The 18,783-nt window shown below is 57.0% G+C and overlaps 1 protein-coding gene across 6 annotated transcripts; it reads right to left on the bottom strand.

Annotated features, from left to right (window-relative positions):
* Positions 1-1,058: 1,058 nt before the first annotated feature.
* On the bottom strand, positions 1,059-18,157 carry GPR108 (G protein-coupled receptor 108). Of its 6 annotated transcripts, none has more exons than XM_075061153.1 (19): positions 18,093-18,157; positions 15,381-15,500; positions 13,683-13,733; positions 12,995-13,092; positions 12,236-12,348; positions 11,574-11,656; positions 11,088-11,159; positions 10,237-10,338; positions 9,205-9,338; positions 8,985-9,060; positions 8,008-8,081; positions 7,277-7,394; positions 6,528-6,658; positions 5,833-5,876; positions 5,640-5,689; positions 5,430-5,513; positions 4,619-4,752; positions 1,388-2,924; positions 1,059-1,313 (listed from the first exon to the last, which is right to left on the bottom strand). In XM_075061153.1, the coding sequence occupies exons 1-18, from the start codon at positions 18,117-18,119 to the stop codon at positions 2,852-2,854; spliced, it is 1,584 nt and encodes a 527-aa protein (XP_074917254.1). In that variant the 5' UTR covers positions 18,120-18,157; the 3' UTR covers positions 1,059-1,313; positions 1,388-2,851. The 6 variants fall into 6 exon arrangements, with proteins under 6 accessions (XP_074917254.1, XP_074917255.1, XP_032639223.1 ...); XM_075061154.1 differs by having other exon boundaries at positions 12,995-13,077; XM_032783332.2 differs by having other exon boundaries at positions 17,991-18,155.
* Positions 18,158-18,783: the final 626 nt, after the last annotated feature.

Raw genomic sequence — 18,783 nt, 5'->3', positions numbered from 1 at the left:
GGAAATCTCACATCTGAGTCCATGGACGGAAGGGGGGAGGCTACATCTGCCCCATAAGTTATCCCCTCCCCCCTATCCATGGTACTAACAGCCCCCCTTGCAGTAGTTGAGCCCCTCACCTGCAAGTGTATTTATTCTCCCAATGCCTTGGGGCTGCAGGGTAGGGCTGTTCTCCACCTTTTATATACAGGAAACAGGCACAGAGTGGCTGAGTGAGGTGCCTATGGCCGTGCAGGAAGCCTGTGGCAGAGGCAGGATCAGGGTGGCTGTATATGAACCCTGGTGATATCATGATAGCCTAGAGAAGCCCTCTTGTGCTTAGGGCTCTACCCCATTGAAGAGAGCACAATCCCTCCCCCCAGCAGCCACCCTCCAACCCACCCCTTGATCCTGGAGCGACACAGCCTGGAAGCCAGCAACTCACACTTAGCTGGTGAAACTGACACTGCCAGCTGGGAACCTGTTGAAGCTCCCTGGTCTAGATCAGAGGGGTGAGAGCCTCAGGGCCATAACCCACACTGGGGGCTGTGCTGTTGTGACCTTGTAGATCATAATGACCCTGGAGGGTTGCAGTCATATGTATGATCAATTGCTTCCATGGCCACATTCCTGTGGTGCAGCACCACTGCAGGCAGGCAGGGAGGCCTATTGCAGCCATGCAAGCATCACCCGAGACCAGCCTCAGCACATTAAATACCTGATGGCGTTAGTGGTGCCATCTTCTTCCTAGCATATATGCAACATGCTGCACACCCAGGATTCCTCTGGGTACTGATGGGTACGGGGACCTGAACGCTGAGCCGATGCCTGTCCGAGAGAGGCAGGGGCTGAGCCTTCAGCCCTCCTGCCCAGGCAGGCACCAGGACTGATGGATCAGGCTCAGGTCCTTCCACTGTAGAGCCCAGACCATAACTGGATACTATGTGCTTTAGGATGAACACGGCTTTAGGACCAAGTCACGACACTCCGTCCAGGCCACCGTCACACGCTCCATGCTCGAAAAGCCGCAGTCCCAAAGCAGCTGTTTTACCCAAATGAATGATAAGCCAGAGCCAAGATACGGAAAGGGCCATTTATACATGAGCGTGGAATGCACAGAACCCACCCACCCCCCTAAGACAAAGCCAGAGACCTCCCGCGGCAGGCAGTGCAGCAAGTTACAACGAAGCCAAGGAACTCCTTTCACCGTGGGCATGTTGATCCAACCCTGCTGAGACAATAGGGGATCTACTGAGACGTAAGAGTGTGACAATCACTGTTCCCAGTAATGAGGAATTTAAATCAATAGGTGGGGGGGGGGGGGGGGCGGTGAGCTTTTCTGCATTTTTGTAGCCGTAGTCTTCCCAGCTACCCATCCAGTACCAATAGGTGGGGGGGGGGGGTGAGCCCCCCCACTTACAAGGGCATCACAACCCAGGGCAGAGTTATTCAGTAGAGTAACAGAGGCAGCCAGAGAGAGGCAGTAGGATCTCCTTTGTGGGGAGGTCCCCTCCCCAACATTGCAGCCACTGGGCAGGTTGTATAAATGCATTTAAGATCAGGACACCGGCTATTCTACCCCGACCTGAACTCCGCTAGTGTCACAAGCGGGGGCCTGGTCCCAAAATCATTCCTGGCCTTGCACTGTTAGCGCCTGCCTTTAGACTGGTGCACGGCAGCTCCGGGCCTGCTGTTCCAGGGGTGTTGAGCCGATCGCAGCAGGGATACAGTGGGTCCCATCTACCCTGTGTCTAGGGTTAAAGAGGCTTGTTCCACTGGAGGAGCAAGGTGGTTGCCCCAGCTCACAGGGAGCTAAATTAAGCCGGGTTCTCTCCTCCGTCAGCCCCAGCTCGCTCCCTTTAAAGGCTGAACCCCAGTTTCCACAGAGCTGCGCAGGTAACCAAGGGCAGGAGCCGAGCCTGCAGGATCTAGTGCCAGGGTCTGAGCAAGAACAAAGCCAGCCCCTGGGGAGATCGGCAGAGCAGACAGAAGCGTGAGGCAAGTGCCACCAAGACGCAAGCCCTGAGGTCCCAACTGGTGCTAGAACAACACCTGAACCCACCACCCGACAGGGTCTAGCAAGAAGCCAGGGGCAGCATGCCTCTGAAAAACTGCTTTTCCCCAGGAAGGAGGCACCACTACTGCTAGAGTGAAAACCATGGCCCACAGCTAAAGGGTACCACACCTTTCAGGGTGCCACTGAGATCCAGATGAGCGTGAGCCAAGCATCACTGCTCAGATGTTGTCTTAGATCCTGGCCTGTTGCTCAGCACCACCAGCAACCCTCAGGCTGGTGAGCTCTTAGTCTCAGCTGAAGATTGCGACTTTTTTCTCCTCTGCCCGGGAATGATCTATCGACTCACCCCACTGGTACACGACCTTTTTGACCCCAGCCAGATGTTGGTGTTTAAGGCCACCTCCACCTTTGCTAGGCAAGCTGGTCGGCCCCAGCTAGTCAATGGAGTGAAGGAGAAGGGGGTAGGAGAGTCGGTGAGGGTGGGGGCTGCTGGTGGAGGATGCATCTAAGCCAGCAGCAGGAATGCATGAATTGGGTCTGGAAACCACTCTTGAAGGAGAAGGGCTAAAGTCCCCACCCCCCGCCCGGTACAAGAGACAGCAGCCATCCAGAGTTCGTCTGAACTTCCTGCAGTCCGGAGAACAGGCCTGGTTCTGGGAACAGCTGCTGGAATTGCACAGGGCCATGCAGTTCTTAGCACTGCCACAAGGTGGGGCAGGGGAGCAGAGAGGCAGGAATTCAACACAAAACCCCAGATTTCTCTGTCCTGCTTGGGAATCTTCGGCCGGGCCGCAGGCTTGGACCCGGCGGCCTCCCCACGGCCCGAGTGCTAGCGACAGTCTGGGTGGATAGGCCTCACACCGCCTCGCGGGGGGCCCTGCTCTTCTTCAGCTTGGAGAGACCCTCATGGACGCCGGCTTCTGTGACCCTGCAGAGAGAAAGCGAGGCACATGACCCCAGACTCTGAGGGGATGGATCAAATCTGGCTGCTTCCTCTACAGCCCAAGCAAGGGTCCTGCAGCTCCTGGAACTGCAGGGGTATCATGGCAGGTTGCTAAGATTCGCCCTCCCTTATGGAAAGCAGTAACACCCGCTACACCTAGCACCTGGAACTTGCCCTGACACAGAACAGAGGGCACTGTGGAGCAGGAGCTAGATGACTCGGACTTTGAGGTCAGAAGGGAACCTCAGGATCTAGTCGAGTGGTTTTCAAAGTTTGGATCATGGAATGCAAGGCACTGGGTCGCCTTGCTCAGCTGCCAGGGACCCTGGCGGCCAGCCAGTAAAAACAAATAGTCCCTACCTGTTCTGAGACCACGCTGCACCCTGGAGGTGGCCAGCAACAGGTCCGGCTCATAGGCGGGGGGCCATAGCCCCCAGTACAAGCTCTGCACTCCCATTGGCTGGTTCCCGGCCAATGAGAGTCGGGGTGGGAGCAGTGTCTGTTGGGGGGAGCCACTTGCGTGCCTCCGCCTAGGAGCCAGACCTACTGTTGGCCACTTCTGGGGCGCAGCACGGTCCACGGTGTCAGGACAGGTGGGAAGTCTGCTCCTGCACCCTGGCTGTGCTGCTGACCAGAAGCCACCAAAGGTAAGCCTGTGCCCCAACCCTGTGACCCAATCCCCCTGTCCCAACCCTGACCCCCCCCCGAAACCCAGAGCCCCTTCCTGTACCCCAACTCCCTCATCCCTGGCCCCACCCAAGAGCCTTCACCCCTAGCCCAGAGCCCTGATCTCCTACTGCACCCCAACCCCCTGCCCCAGCCCTGAGCCCCCCCCAAACCTGGAGCCCCCTCCTGCACCCCAAACCCCTCATTCTGAGCTCCACCCCACAGCCTTCACCCCCACACCCCAATCCTCTGCCCCAACCCAGAGCCCTGACCCCCTCCAGCACCCCAACCCCCTGCCCCAGCCCTGGGCCCCCTCTCATACCCCAAACCCCTCATCCCCAGTTCCATTGGGTCGCACGCATTGACGATTTTCTTCAACTGGATCACCAGGAAAAAACATCTGAAAACCCACTGATCTAGTCTGACCTCCACAGGAGAGCTTGGAAGGATTCGATTTTTACTGGTAAACGTCGAAGGTGGATTTCGCCCAACATCCCCCCCCAACACAAATATTTTCATTGATAACAGAGGCAAAGAAAGAAAAATGCAGCTCAAGACCTCAGAGTTTGATCGAAGGCTATTTACTCGGTAAATTTTGCCACGGAACGTTGCCAATTGGCATTTAAAACTTTAATGGCAATTTCAACGGCCACATCATTAGCTAATGATTGTCTGCCCCTCCTCGATTTTCCTTGTGAACATTTAAAAGTGATAAAACTGAAGGGAAAATACTTTAAAAACAAACATTGCTATTATTCATCAAAACCATAAACATCAAATTCTGCCAAGCCTACTCATCAGGTTCACACACGGGGGGAAGAACTGACCCAGAATAACTCAGACTCAAATAGCTATTCTACGTAGGCAAACTGGTTGTAGCCCTGTTGGTCCCAGGATGTTCGACAGACAAGGTGGGCGAGTTTCCCTGCTCACCGCCTCCCCCAGCCCCAGTATGACTGAAAATGAGCCTGACTTCCCTCTTCTCAGCCCCACCCAGAGATCCAGCTGCTTACACCTGATTCATTTGCAGTTCCTCCTCGTCCTCCTCATCCTCTTGGGGCAGCTGTAGATAAGGGTTGTTCGAAGCCGGGCGGAACTTGTATCCCGTTAGGATGAAGAAAACCAAGGTGGATACTTCGACCAGGAGCTGCAAGGAAGGAAAGAAGGGTCCTCAGGCCTAGCGAGCGGAGTCCAAGACCAGTGCAGCTGCTGCTGAAATGCAGCAGGCTCTGGGGTGGGACATAACAGCGCACAGCAACACTTTAGGATGGGAAGGGAAGAATCACACAGTGAGTGATAAAGAAAAAATGAGGCCTGAATGTGTATTGCCTACCCTGGAATTTGGGCAGGAAACTGACCTGGGAAAGGGAGGCTGTTGAAATGGCTGCAGCTATCTCAGACTCTTGGATTTACATGAAATCTGACCGAGTGCAGCACAGCACCCCCTGGTACCAGCCGGAAGAGTGCCACGGCTGACAGCATTTCTCAAAGCAGCTGGGTTCTCCCTGGTGGTCTCCTAGCCAAGTAGTGGCCCAGCAGATGTCTGCTTAGCACCAGCTCACAGTCCCAGCTGGGTGGGCTGCAGGGTAAGCAAAGCATTGCAGATCCCCAGTCACCACTTCCAGTCCAGAGGCAAGAAAATCTGGCCTATACAATACAGCGCCTCACCGATGGCTCTCACAGCACTTCACCACCGCTCACGTCCAGAGCCCAGCTGGGAGGGAGGGAGATGTCCCCCGTCTTGCCAATATGGATCTTAGAGTGGATCAGTGACACTGCTAGGAACAGAACCCAGGAATCCTGCCCCCCTCCCCTCCTCCTCACCTCGTAGAGCCACTGCCACTGGAAGGGGACAGTGAATTTGAGCAGGATGGCAATGACGCGGGAGAAGTAAATGTAACAGACCACCTGGAAGAGGGGAGAGAGAGAGAAAGAAAGCAACTGAGGCCGCGGGCAGGGTCCCGGTCCCGTCACGCAGACAGCGCTGGCACTGCCAGTGTCCCTGAGAGAGGAGCCAGGGCCGGAGGCACCTACCATTACGTAGTAATGTCTGAAAAGCTTCAGTTTTGCCAGGTTTGTGGCAGCTGGAAATAAAACAAGGCGAGTTTGTCACACGGTGCTGGGAGCAGGCTCCAGATCAGGGGGACAGAGGGGGACAGAGCCCCCTCAGCGTGAGGGGGTGGGGGGAGCAGCTGGGCTTCTTGGGAGGAAGCCGAGACGGACTCACCTTTGCCATCTGTGCTGGAGGCCTCCTGAAGGTGGCGGATGGACCTGCGGACGGACAAACAGATGCTCAGCAGTTCCCACCCTCGGCTCTGGAGCCGCGTTTCCCAGGGGCAACTCCACTGGCCCGGAGCAGACAAGCCCACTGGGCCCATGGCCCACAGGGGCAGGATGCAAAGATCACCACCGTGGGGACATGGCCAAGCCAAAGCAATGACTCCCATGGGATTGTGGGAAGTTTCGCACCCCCTGCCCCACCCCATGAAGCTTTCAATGGTCCCATCGATCCCCAACACTGTGTCAACCCCCCAGGTTAGTGTGCACTGCTGGGACAGCCCTCTGCACTGGACACTTCCCATGGGGACCAATGGGGGGGGGCCCCAGAGAGACGGACTTCCCTTTATAATTTATACCACCGTGGGCTTCTCCAGCATCTTCCACACATGCATCCGTGACAGTCCCCCATAGCACCGTGGGGTCAGTGCTGATTCTAAGGGGAGATCACCCCCTACTAACCCCCCATCCAGCAATACAGCAGCATCGGAGTCACCGCTGACTTGGGAGAACGCCGCCTACTGACACCCCCACCCCGCAGTTTTCCTCCATCTCCCATCCAAACACTGACCCAGCTCAGCTTGTGAGACCTGGCGGGTTCCCAACCCAAGGCAGTACCGCCGCCGAGGTGGGCCTGGCTCTTACCACACCACGGGGAAGAGGATGGCGCCGCAGCAGAGCAGATCCACCAGGAAGAGGATCTGCTTCCAGGAGGCATAGTCACTGCTCCCCTCCTCCGAGGACTCGATGATAATGTAAGCGATGTTTGCCAGCACCTGTGCAATGGGAAAGGTGGGTGATGAAGGGACTTCACAGTCCCTGGCGGGCATCCTGCAGGCGGGCACTAACCGTCGCTGCCCAAATACCTGCCACCCCTGCGTGTGCCCTGTATCTTCCCCCCGCTTGCCAAGACGCGCGTTGCCCGGTGCAGGATGTTGCCCGGAGAGCAGGGCGCTATCACCTGGCTCTTATTTAGCACTTTTCATCTGGAGATCTCCAAGCGCTTCTGCAAGGAAGGACAGGACCATCATCCCCATTTCACACATGGGTAAACTGAGGCACGGATGGCGGGTAGGAGGGGAAGCAACTTGGCCAAAGTCAGCCAGCTGACAAGGGACGGAGCAGGAAGCAGACCCCACGTCTCCCAAGGTCCTGCCCAGGGCTCTGTCCATGAGCTGACGGTGCTTCACCAAGGGAATTGCTTCCCCGAATCATTCGCTTTCAAAGCCGGGAGCCTGAAAGAAGCCCGGACAGAACCAGATCCAGAAGCCCCACTCCAACCCAACGTCCCCACCCAGCACCGCTCTGGCTTTGAAGGCAGAATGGCAAGGAGATGGCCGCCCGCAGAAGTGGCCGCTTTGTAGCCAGCTCCCCGCAGCCATCACGTCCCGCACCTGCAGGGGGATGACAATCACGAAGAGCTTCTTCTCTTTGTCCGATAGGATGTACTTGATGAAGGCCCAGCCTGTCCCGATCAGAGCGATGGTGATGAAGAGCAGGGCGCCCTTCAGCCTGTAAGGCACCCAGAGGCAACTCAGGCGGGTGCCCTGTTCTAGGAGGCAGGGCTGGCCCAGGGCGAGTCACGGAGAGGCTGTGTTTCTTGAGCCACAATGTGCTGGGACTGAAGAAACTGGGACACTCTCCCTCCCCTGCACAACTGCCCCTGCCCCCCACAGTGCCCCCTGCTGGGAGAGGTTGGATCTGCAGTATCCAGGAGCTTCCACCACAGCCAGTGCTCCTGCCCCGCTCTATACAGCGCCCCCTACTGGGAGAGACTGGGATTGGAGCGGCTAAGAGCTCCGCCCAGAGCCAGCCTTCCTACACTCTCCCCTGCAATTATCAGCTCCATGCAATCAATGTCCTACGACACTCTCCAGGGCGCCTCCTGCTGGGAGGACCGTAGCAGCGAGACCTCCCCAGCAACCCTCCCAGTGGTGGCAAGCACCACACCCCAGCCAGTGCCCCCTGGTGGGAGAAACTAGGACTACAATACTTGAAAGCTCCCCGCTTATCCGTCAGTTCCTCTAGGGCCCCCATCCCGCAGCTAGCCATGATGCCGGGCTATAGAATATCACAGAATATGTTCCCTCCGCGTAGTCCCTGTAACCAGACGCTCTGCACTTACAGGTGGGTCACGAAGTACATGACGGCTAAGCTCTCGATCGGGTGACCCTCGGTATTAATGAAATAATAGTTGATCTGAGAGAGAGAGAGAGGACATAGAACGGGGTTTCAGTTGGAGCTTCCTGATTCTGGCTAGACAGGCTGGGAGAACGGCTACCATAGCCACCCAAAGTCCATCTGCCTGTTTGGGAGCTGGTGGCAAAGCCAGGGGGGCTCAGAGCCATTCACCTCTGTGCCAACAGCCCTGCCCAGCAGGGTAACTAACTGCCATCGCGAGACAGCGGTCGGGCAGCCAGTGCATGAGATGAGTTTGATGGGTCTCAGCCCCGCATGCCAAAGACATCATTGTCTTCCTGTGGGTAGATCAGCCCGTCCCTGAGAAAGGTCAGAGATTCTTAGTAGGGGTGACACAGGCTTGTACGGAGGGAGGGGGACACTGTCCCTGCCAGCGCGCTGAGAACAGAGAGGACCCCAGAATCAGTCAGTCCAGCATGCTCAGTTTGCACCGAGGCTTTTCAAGGGGTGCTGGATTCAGGTTAACACCTTACAGGCTAGCGTCTTCCCCAGCCATACCCAATCCCCAAGCCAGCAGGCCATGGGCACATTTCACCTCTTAGACAGGGACACGCCCGCTAAGCTGAGGACGAGGAGCCTGACTGCAGTGAACCCAGTATGGCTGCTGTCCAATAACACCAGGCTCTACCAGCTTTCGGTGTGCGTCCCGCACCTAGCGCAATGGGGCTTTGGTCCATGGCTGGGGCTCCGAAGAGTGACCATACTGCAAACACCTCGCTCAGAGCACTTTTCATCTATGGATCTCAAAGCACTTGGCAGCATCATTCCCATTTCATAGATGGGGAAACTGAGGCAGGGAGGCACAGCTGGCCCAAGATCAGCCAGGAGGCCAATGGCTAGCGCCCAGGTCTCTCAAGCCCTTTGTCACTGGGCCCCCCTGCATCGGCATAGCTGGCTACTTACGCTGTGAAAGAGGAGTGAAAGGGCCTTGGTATATGCTAAGGCAGCCATGAGCCAGTGGATTTTGAACACGCTGAACCTGCGGGTAGAGAGACGCAATCAGGCTGATGCCCATGGCGGTTCTGGGGGTGGAAAGGGGGCAGGGTGGGGAACAACAGACAGGAAGGCTGCCTGCCCCGGGGAAAGCAGTGTGGACACAGCCGATCACAGAGGCGGGGCTCACTTGTGCTGGCAGAGGAAGTAGACCCACACGGTGGCCGCGGCCAGGAAGCAGGCGGACATGACCAGGTAGAGTTTGATGAGGGGGATCTCGGCAGCCGACAGGTACCCGTCCGGGTTCTTCTCTCGGATCATCACCTGCAAAGCAGAGGCAGAGCGGGAGCTACGCCTGTGGGAAATGCCGACTGAAAAAAAACATCCCACCGCACAGGGACGCCAGGAGATCTGATCCAGGGGAGCACCAGGCTAGAGGGGCCCCTTGCGTTGGTCTGGAGAGGTGGGGGAACACTGGATGGACCAATGAGCTGATCCAACATGCAGGGGGGGCTACCAGGCTAGAGGGGTTCGCTGGTCTGATCTGCCACAGCAGGGGTGCAGAGAGAGGCTGATGGGACTGGAACCAACAAACACAGACCGAGGATGTATGACAAACTCCCTCGCATGCTGCGGCTTTGGAGATGTGTGGCGGCCCCACAGTTTGCTCTAGACTAGCTGTGCCTGGTGGATAAAGCCCTGAACTGGAACACTGAAGATCTGGGTTCGAATCCCAGACACTTGTAGACCACAGCCCGGTAAGGATCCCTCGTAACCCATTCATCCAGTCCATGGCAGTATGACAAGCATTTGGGGCTCTGTGTAGGGTATCTGAGCACCTGGGCTTCTACTTAGGTTGCCAGGTCTTTGGGGCAGGGACTGGCTTTGCGTTTTGTGTCTGTGCAGCACCAAGCACAGGAGGGTCCTGGGCCATGACTGGGGCTCCTAGGCACTACAGCAATACAAATATCTAACTCAAAGCACTTTGCAGAGGAGGTCAGCATCATTATCTCCATTTTACAGATGGGGAAACTGAGGCACGGAGGGGGGGAAAGTGGCTTACTCAGGGAATAGGACCCAGGTCTCCTGAGTCCCAGACCAGTGCTTTACTCTGCTTTCTAATCCGCCGGAGGCAGAGAGGGGAAGTCTGTACCAGAGGATTAGAACTCTGCTGCCTCTGCTGGAGGGAGGGGGGACGACCGTCTCCCGCATGCACACTTACGGTGATGTCGTACGGCATCTGGTTTGCCGGGGCTCTGTTGTGGCAGTTGTGAAAGTTGAGGTTGTACAGCCCTTCCGCCTCCGAGCCGATCACTACGTGGAACTGCAAGGACAGAGCAGGAGAGACCCCGGGAGACCCGAGTTACCAGTCAGGGCTCTGATCGGAGCTATCCAGGCTGACTCATTGCAGGAGACAGGCTGAGGATACCCCCCTGCTCAGTGGAGTTCCCATTACAGATACATTAAGACCCCTGGGGCTCTGCCCCTCCCTCCCTGGGCTGCAGCCCATTCTGGCCCTGGAAAAGTGGGGAGCAAGTCAACTCAGCAGCGATTCTAAGGAGCACTGCGCAGCCTTCATTGGCCAAGATAGGCCAGCTGGGTCCAGGCCCATTGAGCAAGGACGTAGGGATACCAGACCAGGCCAACCAATGGCCTCGTCCCACACAGCAGGAGGTGGGATGCCATTGGACCAGGCCACTTATTTGATCTGATGTGGCAGGGAGGGGAGGGGAACAGGCTACAGGGAAGCAGAGATACCAGGATAGTCGGGACAGGCTGACCTGCCTTGGAAGTGAGGGTGGGGAGATGCCAGGCCACATGGGCCCACAGGTCTGACTGGTGGGGGTGGGGAATGCAAGGCCAGATGGGCCCCCAGATCTGATTGGCAGGGGCGGGGAATGCCAAGCCACATGGGCCCACAGGTCTGACTGGAGGGGGTGGGGAATGCCAGGCCAGATGGGCCCCCAGGTCTGATGGGGGGTGGGGGGAACGGGACAATGACACAGGGGAAGAACATGAGCTGTTGGCTTGTTCCAGGAAGGCCCTTCCTCCATCCAGCCAGGCGACGCTTACGCTGAAGTTGTAGGAGTCGTTCACGCTGTCTAGATCTAGGAACAGACTTTCCCCTCCGTGGCTGGAATCCTGCTGCACGAGAAAGACCAGTAAGGACCAATGCACACAGAGCTGGAGTCGCCTGCCACATGTGGGAGAGGAGGAACGAGCGGGGCTTGCTCTGCCCGGGGATCACCCAGATCCTGGCTTACTGTGGCTCAGCCGTGCTACAGTTCCCCGCTGCTGGTCTGGGGGCTAGGGCTGCTTGTCATGCTGGCGTGAGCAACGACCAGGACTCTATCGCTGCCCGCTTCCCCAAAGCCCCCTGAAGTCTACCCCTCTCCCCAGCCTCTCTGCCCCACAACGGGCAGTTGGCTCCCTGGGCTCTGCAGAGAGGACAGCGCTGGAATGAGGAGGCAGCAGGCACCGGCTGGGTTGGCGGAAGCCCGGTGACCTGGCACAGCTGCCTGGGAACTGCCCTCGGCTCAGTCCCTGAAGGGCATTTACCTGCTTGCCTTCGGCCGCTGTCTTCTTCTGGGAGTCATCCGCATCAGGCGCTTTACCAGGTGCTTTCTGCTGTCCTTCTGTGCCTGGAAGAACGAACACACCCCTTCGTCATGGACTAGATGCCATTAACTCCAGCTCCTGCTAGCGAGACTCAGGCTGGGAGCCCCTCGCCACCTCCTTTCAGGCCCTTGCATCTATTGCTCCCCAAAAAAACAACACCCAACACGATAGGGCCTCCATCGCAGCTGTGGCTGGGATAGAACAACAATGACCTGCCTCCTTGGAATGAGGTAGCCTCAACGTCCTGTCCTAAACATGAGTGCCAGTGCTGGGTGGCTATTAAATAGCTGCCACATTCCACCCCAGAGATGGCTGCATTTCAAGCAGTGGGGTCCCTCCATGTCTGTAATCTGGCCATGTTCCCCCTAGCGCTTTGAGAGCCTTGGAACAAAGGTACCCCAGAAGCACACCGAATTACATATTGAGAGCATGGGACAATCCTAGCAGGATCAGATGCACCTGCCGCGTTAAGCAATTAACTGCAGCGCTCTCGTTAGGGAGAAAACGAGCTGCTTCTTAAGCAGCATGGAGAAGGCCGCTTAACTCCAGGCAAATAGGAGAAGCAAGACGTGGGTGTCTAAGCCGCTTCCAGTCTCCCTCACCTTTATTGGCAGCAGCCTGGTCCTTGCTATCTGAGCCCCCATTCTGCACCTCGGGGAGCAGACCGGAATAAATCTGCAGCTTCTTCTGCTCGCCGAGCTGCCGCACTTGGACCCTGAAAGGACAGAACCGAGCGTCAGTACAGGGGGCGTGACACAGTAGAGATGGGATCGCCTCCAAGAGTCAGAAGGGATGTGGAGAGGGGGCGAGATCAGTTATGCAAAGGGTAGTTTAGTCGGTCGTTGGGGGCCAGGACTCCTGGGTTCTGTTCCTAGCTCTCGGAGAGGAATGTGTGGTTATAACTGGCAGCCAAGACTCCTGGGTTCTACTCCCAGCTGGGAGAGGGATGGGAGGGTGTAGTGCTCAGAGTAAAAGTAGCAGTTTGATTTATCTGCTGCCTTTTCCATTTCACTGTGTAACCTCCTGTTACACGCAGATACGTAGGAGCACCTGACTGATCTTCTGTCTACCATTCACTCACTAATTTATACACCATTATCACATCTCCTTATTTATTCCCTCTCTAATCCCAGTCATCTCTCACACGGTTCTCACATACCACCTGATATCAGGAGTGGTTGCAGCCAGTGCTGGTGACAACACGAGCTGTCTGTATATTTGCTAGGGGCTGCTCTGATCCCTGGACCCGGAAGAGTCTAAGTACTAGGCTAATTTGCCATTAATGGCTCCAGTCAATTTAGCGGGAGGCCAGATGAGGAGTCCAATGAAATATATATAAGCACAGACAGAATTTCACTTGCTTTTTCTGTTTGACATCAATGAGGAAGAGGATCCGTGACTCCGATCCGGTTTGTTCCAAGGTGCAGTTATGAGATTCCTTTCCCTGCAGAGAGGAAAACTGGCCCCCCGTCAGATCAGACAAAAAACACGAGTACAAGCTATCTTAATTACCACCATCAGGATTTACACTAGGCCTCAAATCAGGGCCCTGCTGTGTCAGATGCCGTACATAGTAAGAGACAGTCTCTGCCTCAGAGAGCTTACAATCTAAATAGCCGAGACACAGGGAGGGAGGGGATGTGACACTCAACAGGTCAGTGGCACAGCTGGGAATAGAACTGAGGTCCCATCAACTTCAAGTCCAGAGCGCTACCCACTAGGCCCTGCTGCCTCTCCAAGGGACTGATTCACATTCACTTCCCCTAGAGCCAGTCTTTCCAGTGGCTCCCAGAGGTAACTGATGGCAGATTCTGGATATTCCCCCTTCCGGATTCCTTTACAACAGCTGAGCCCTAGAGAACCCGTCTGGGTTCCATGCAGTGAAGCCAGTCAGCAGCGCTCAGGGGATCGGCCAGAAGGAGTCACTCAAGAGAAACACATCACCCATTGAGCAGGACTTGCCCCCTGAAAACAGGCCCTCCCCAGAATACCACTGCTTCCCAAACAAACTCTGAAGAGTTCATGCACACACAGAGAATGGCAACTCACTGGGTAGGAGAGAGCCTCGCGAATCCTCGTCCTGGACAAGCTGAAGCCAACCTGGAAATAAAAAGGATTAATCTGTTATAATCAAGCCCATCTCCACCAGCGAGGGGCAGAACCCTGAGCCTGCGGCAGATGGGGAAGGCTCAGGTGGGGCAGGCACAGAAGCTCTGCGAGGGGGGCAGCCAGCCACAGTGTCTCCCATACAAGGCATGAAGATGCCCCATGATGCAGTTACGGCCCTCCACCCCAGCTCGCTGATCAGCTCCAGAAGGCCCGAAGGTATTCGGCTACTTGGATTTCTTACCAGATGAACTGAGTGTTGGGGGCTGTCCATAAGTTATTTGATCAACTTCAAAAAACATGTTAAAACCCACCCACCCTTGGAACACTGAAACCCAACAAATTAAGGGATCCACCGAGCCCCTAATGGATTACAGATGGGGGGAGACAGGGATAGCTCAGTGGCTTGAACATTGGCCTACTAACCCTAGGGTTGTGAGTTCAGTCTTTGAGGGGGCCACCTAGGGATCTGGGGCAAAAATCAGTACTTGGTCCTGCTAGTGAAGGCAGGGGGCTGGACTCAATGATCTTTCAAGGTCCCATCCAGTTCTAGGAGATAGGTATCTCTCATTATTATTATGGACAGCCCCTTGGAGGGGGAGCCCTGCTGGCTGCTTCTACCAGCAGTCCCCAACATGGTGCCTGTGGGCACCATGGCACCCACCAGAGTATTTATGTGTGCCCACCTAGTGCCCAGCAGGGGAGACAAGCCACAGCCCTGCACCTGCCAGGAACAGAGAACTCCAGGGCTGCAGGCGCCAGCGTTCTCGGTCCCAGGCAGGCATGGGGCCACAGCTTAAGCTAAAGAGAAGCCGCGGCCCCGCGCCTGCTGGGGACAGAGAACTCCGGGGCTGCGGGCACCAGTGTTCTCTGTCCTCACGGTTTCTCTCTCGATTCATATCTTATGTAACATTAAATATGATTTTCTTTGTATTATTTAATGTACAAATACAAAATAAGCCTTGAAAAATTGTTGGCGCCTGCCACACACTTCTGAAAACATGAATGTGCTACTGGCCACAAAAAGGTTGGAGACCACGGGTCTAGGGTAGGTCTTCACTTCAGTCACAGAGTTAACTCAGGCTCTAATTCGGGTGGCTGCCTCTATCGTCCCTCCCCCAGCTGGCCTAATGGAGGGTATAGGCCAGAGCCAGGGATCTGATCTGCCTTAGGTACTTAAACGACCCACACACACACACACACACACACGACCTCACAATATTTCATGTATTTAACCTTCCAAGTGCTGTTAACATCTTCCCCCCCCCCCCCTTAAGTATCTCTCTGGGCCTCTATTCTCCATCTAAGTGACTTGCCCAAGGTCACATAGGAAGTCGGTGGCAGAGCACACAACTGATCTCCCAGCTGTAGGCTAGGGTCATTCTTCCTCTGCCTGATTTGAACCCAGGAGAGCAGGTGTCTCAGACCTGAAGTTTAGCTCCACCCAGCTATCTCTGCTCCCATTGGTGAGAATGCTAGATTCACTGCAGGAGCACCCCGCAGGTGTGAAGCGCCCTGGCACGGTGCCATTCATACCCACAGTCTCCTTGGGAATCACAGGGGGGTGGAGGGTGGTCGCTCCCTGGCGTGCACCACGAACTACTATGACTGAGTGCTCCTGAGAAGAGCCGCGGTGTTTACCCAAGGCTTGTCCTGCTTGGCGCTGCCAAGGCTGAGATGCAGCCGGCTCACGTTCACCTCCAGGGAGCCATTTGCGTAGAAGCCGAAGGTGTTCAAATGGATGTCAGCCCTCTTCTCGCCCTGAAATAGATGAGGCAGGAAGCCATCACACGACCAAGCCTATTAAGCTGGCTAGCAACAGCAGCAAAACACGCCACTCCCCCGAATGAGAAACAAGGGGCAGCCCCACGCAGCAGCCTCCAGCCAGGGGGCCAAGCCTCGAGGTGGCCTTTTCAGTCACGCTGGTGCAGCCAGCCAGAGAGATGAGTGGGGCCCGGCACGCCTCTTCCACCCTTGGCTAGACAGATTTATCTCACCTCGCAAGCTGCAGAGGCATCAGAATTGCTTCCCCTTAAGAAGAGGAAGTGACTCCAGAGGCGCAGGGTGAGCAGAGGCTGAACCAGGAGCGAGATTAGCGGTTTTTGGATCCAGATCACGTGTCTGCATCAGTCAAGTGCCATTTCGTCACACAGGGTCACCTGGGACGTGGCAACATGGTGACCCAGAGGGATGCGCCTGCTCTAAATCTAACCCAGCTCACAAACTGCAGTGATGGGCTGCTCCCATTGACACAGCTGCTTAAAGAAGACGAGTTCACTGCTCAGCCCCAGACAGGCTCAGAGCGGGACTGAGCCCAGGATCTGAGCCATGTTTTTCTCCCAGAGAAGGGAGTCAGCTGTGACGCTGCCTAAATCAAAGCCTGAGAACTGAGCACTCCTCCCAGCTCGTAGGGAAGCTCACACCTGGATCCAAGCTTCCTAGCCAGCTCCGATCTCTGTTAAGGGGGCAAATCCAACCCCAGATACCGGCACCCCCTCCGAGCGCACATGAATGTTAGACCTGAGCTCTGGTCTGTTTGTAATGAAAATATAGCTCTCCTGCCCCCAGATCAGACTAGGATGTGTCAGAGGAGAGGGAGCAGTGGAGGGAGAAGAACAGGTTTGGGGGACGGGGGAGTTGGGTGAGGAGAATGGGGGGGCAGCTGGGGTGAATGAGGTGAGATCAGGACCGTGTCTTTATCCAGCAGATTTGGAAAGAAAGCAACCCCCCACGTAGCCAATGAGTTCACATGTTTATTTAGCAACTGAAACGCAAACATCATCATCCACGTACTGAAATAAAACAGAAAGCTTGGAAAACGTGGCTGACACCCTTCTCAGCTGCCCAGGCCTGAGGGGCCAACCCCCTGTTCCTTATCTGGGCTTCCACACCCCAGAAACGTTGGGCTGCCCACACACGTAACCACAGCCCAAGCGTTGGACAATCAGCCTCTTACGCCTTCATGTGACATTGTTTCAACACAATGCAAACTCAGATCTGCCCTGGACTTCCCCCAGGCCTCATCTGGTGATCCCCCCCAACACCAATGGCCTTGTCCACATAAGGTCCCCCAGCTACCCAGGCCCCCCTCTCACCCACCGCTGTGTTCTCAGAGCATTTCCACCTGGAAGTCCAGGAACTGCGGCTGCGTTAGGGGTCACCAAAGGAGGAGGTGGTTAGGACCAAGTGCCATGGGAAGGAGAGGGAGAGGGGATAGTGGGGTGGGGGCAGTGATGATGTGGAAGGGCCCAAGTGGATGATGGGGAAGGAGTAACTGAGGCAGGGATGGGAGAGATGGAGGCTGGAGGGGATCACGAGCTGCTGGGGAGAACTGGTGGGTCCCAGCCCTGGGCTGGGGAAGGTGAGGATGTGAGGGAGGAAGGACTCAGGGAGATTCCCGGGGGTGTTCCCAAGGGTAGTTCAAGCCCCAGCAAGGGTGAGGGGAGATTAGCAGGGGGTTTTAGGAGGATCATGCAGTGGACGCCCCAGATTGGGGAGAGGACAGCCGGGGGGCCAGGAAGCTCAAAGCCAGGGGTGGTGGGGTGGTCGGTCTCATGCCAGCTGCGGGTTGTGGGGAGTGCCCAAAGCCCAGGCAGGTCGGTCCCATCCCAGGGTCGGATGGGGTTGGTCAAGTCCTGAGGGTCAGGGAGTCCCATCCTGGGATTATGACCCCCCACCCGAGGGTGGTCCAGTCCTGTCCCAGGGGAGGGGTTCCCAGCTCAGGAGTTGGCCTCAAGGGGGGGGTGGTTCGAGGTCCTTCCACAGGATGGTGGGACGGGGGTGCGGTGCTTGTTACCGGGGCAAGGTCCGGCTGATCCCTGGGCGGGGGGGGTCGGTCGGTCCGCTGATGAGAGGGATGGGGTCCAGTCCAGTTCTCTGGGGAGGGGAGGGGGAGGTCCGTGTCCAGTCCGGTCTGATCCTGTGGGGGAGGGGTCCTGGTCCCGGTCCGAGATTCCGGGGGAGGGGGAGGGGAGGGGAAGGATCCGGTCCGATCCGGGGGAGGGGGAGGGGGGAAGGATCGGCCGATCCCGGGGAGGGGGAGCGGAGGGGAGGATCCGGTCCGGTCCGTACCCGGGGGAGGGGAGGGTCCGGACCGGTCCGATCCGGGAGGGGGAGGGTTTCGGTCCGGTCCGATCCGGGAGGGAGGGAAGGGTCCGGTTCCGATTCCGGGGAGGGAGGGGAGTGGTCCGGTCCGATCCCGGGGAGGGGAGGGGAGTGCTCCGGGTCGGTCGGTTCCCCAGGCCGGCTGACCGTCAGCAATCCAAGGCGGTGGATCCGGCCCCGGCGCTCCCCCAGCAGCAGCAGCAGCAGCAGCAGCAGCGGGAGGAGCCGCCCCAGCCCCCCCGAGGCCGCGGGCCGCCCCCGACTCCGGCCGAACATCCCTGGGCACCGGCTGGCCGCCCCGCCCCGCCTCGTCCCGTTCCGGCCACTCAGCCTCCGCCCCCGCCTGCTTCCGGGTCCGCCAATCGGCGCGCCGCGACCCCGCCTCGCCGCGAATCATCGCCCACCTCGTCAATTACACCCGCCCCCTACCGGGAAAGTCAACCAATACGAGCTCGATGTCAGTTATCCCCGCCCATATGTGTTGAGACTGACAGGGAAGCGCACCAATGGTAGAGTTTCCCATGCTGCCTTGGGCTTGAACTACATTTCCCATCAGCCCGAGGGATAACCTATATTTCCCATGATGCCTAGCCATAGAGGCGTCCCCTTCCTGGACGTCATTGGCTGGAACTACAATTCCCAGGATGCTCTAGGATTTTATCTTGCAGCCACCTCTTGGGTGGGGTATAGCAGCTCTGCAGCAGCATGGGGCAGTGAATGGCAAAATCCCTAATTCTCAAACTGGGTTGTGACCCCATTCTAATGGGGTCGCCAGGGGCTGAAGCTTGACCCCACCACCTGGGGCTGAAGCCGCTGGGATTCTGTTTAAACCCACTGCCTGGGGTGGTGGGGGCTCAGGCTTCGTCCCCTCTCTGCGGTCATGTAGTAATTTTTGTTGTCAGAAGGGAGTCAAGGTGCAATGAAGTTTGAGAACCCCCTG

This window comes from Chelonoidis abingdonii, chromosome 26 (genome assembly GCF_003597395.2).
Source record: "Chelonoidis abingdonii isolate Lonesome George chromosome 26, CheloAbing_2.0, whole genome shotgun sequence".
NCBI lineage: Eukaryota > Metazoa > Chordata > Testudines > Testudinidae > Chelonoidis > Chelonoidis abingdonii.
Note: the sequence above shows the minus strand (reverse complement) of the source record. Positions and strands in the feature narration are given on the sequence as shown.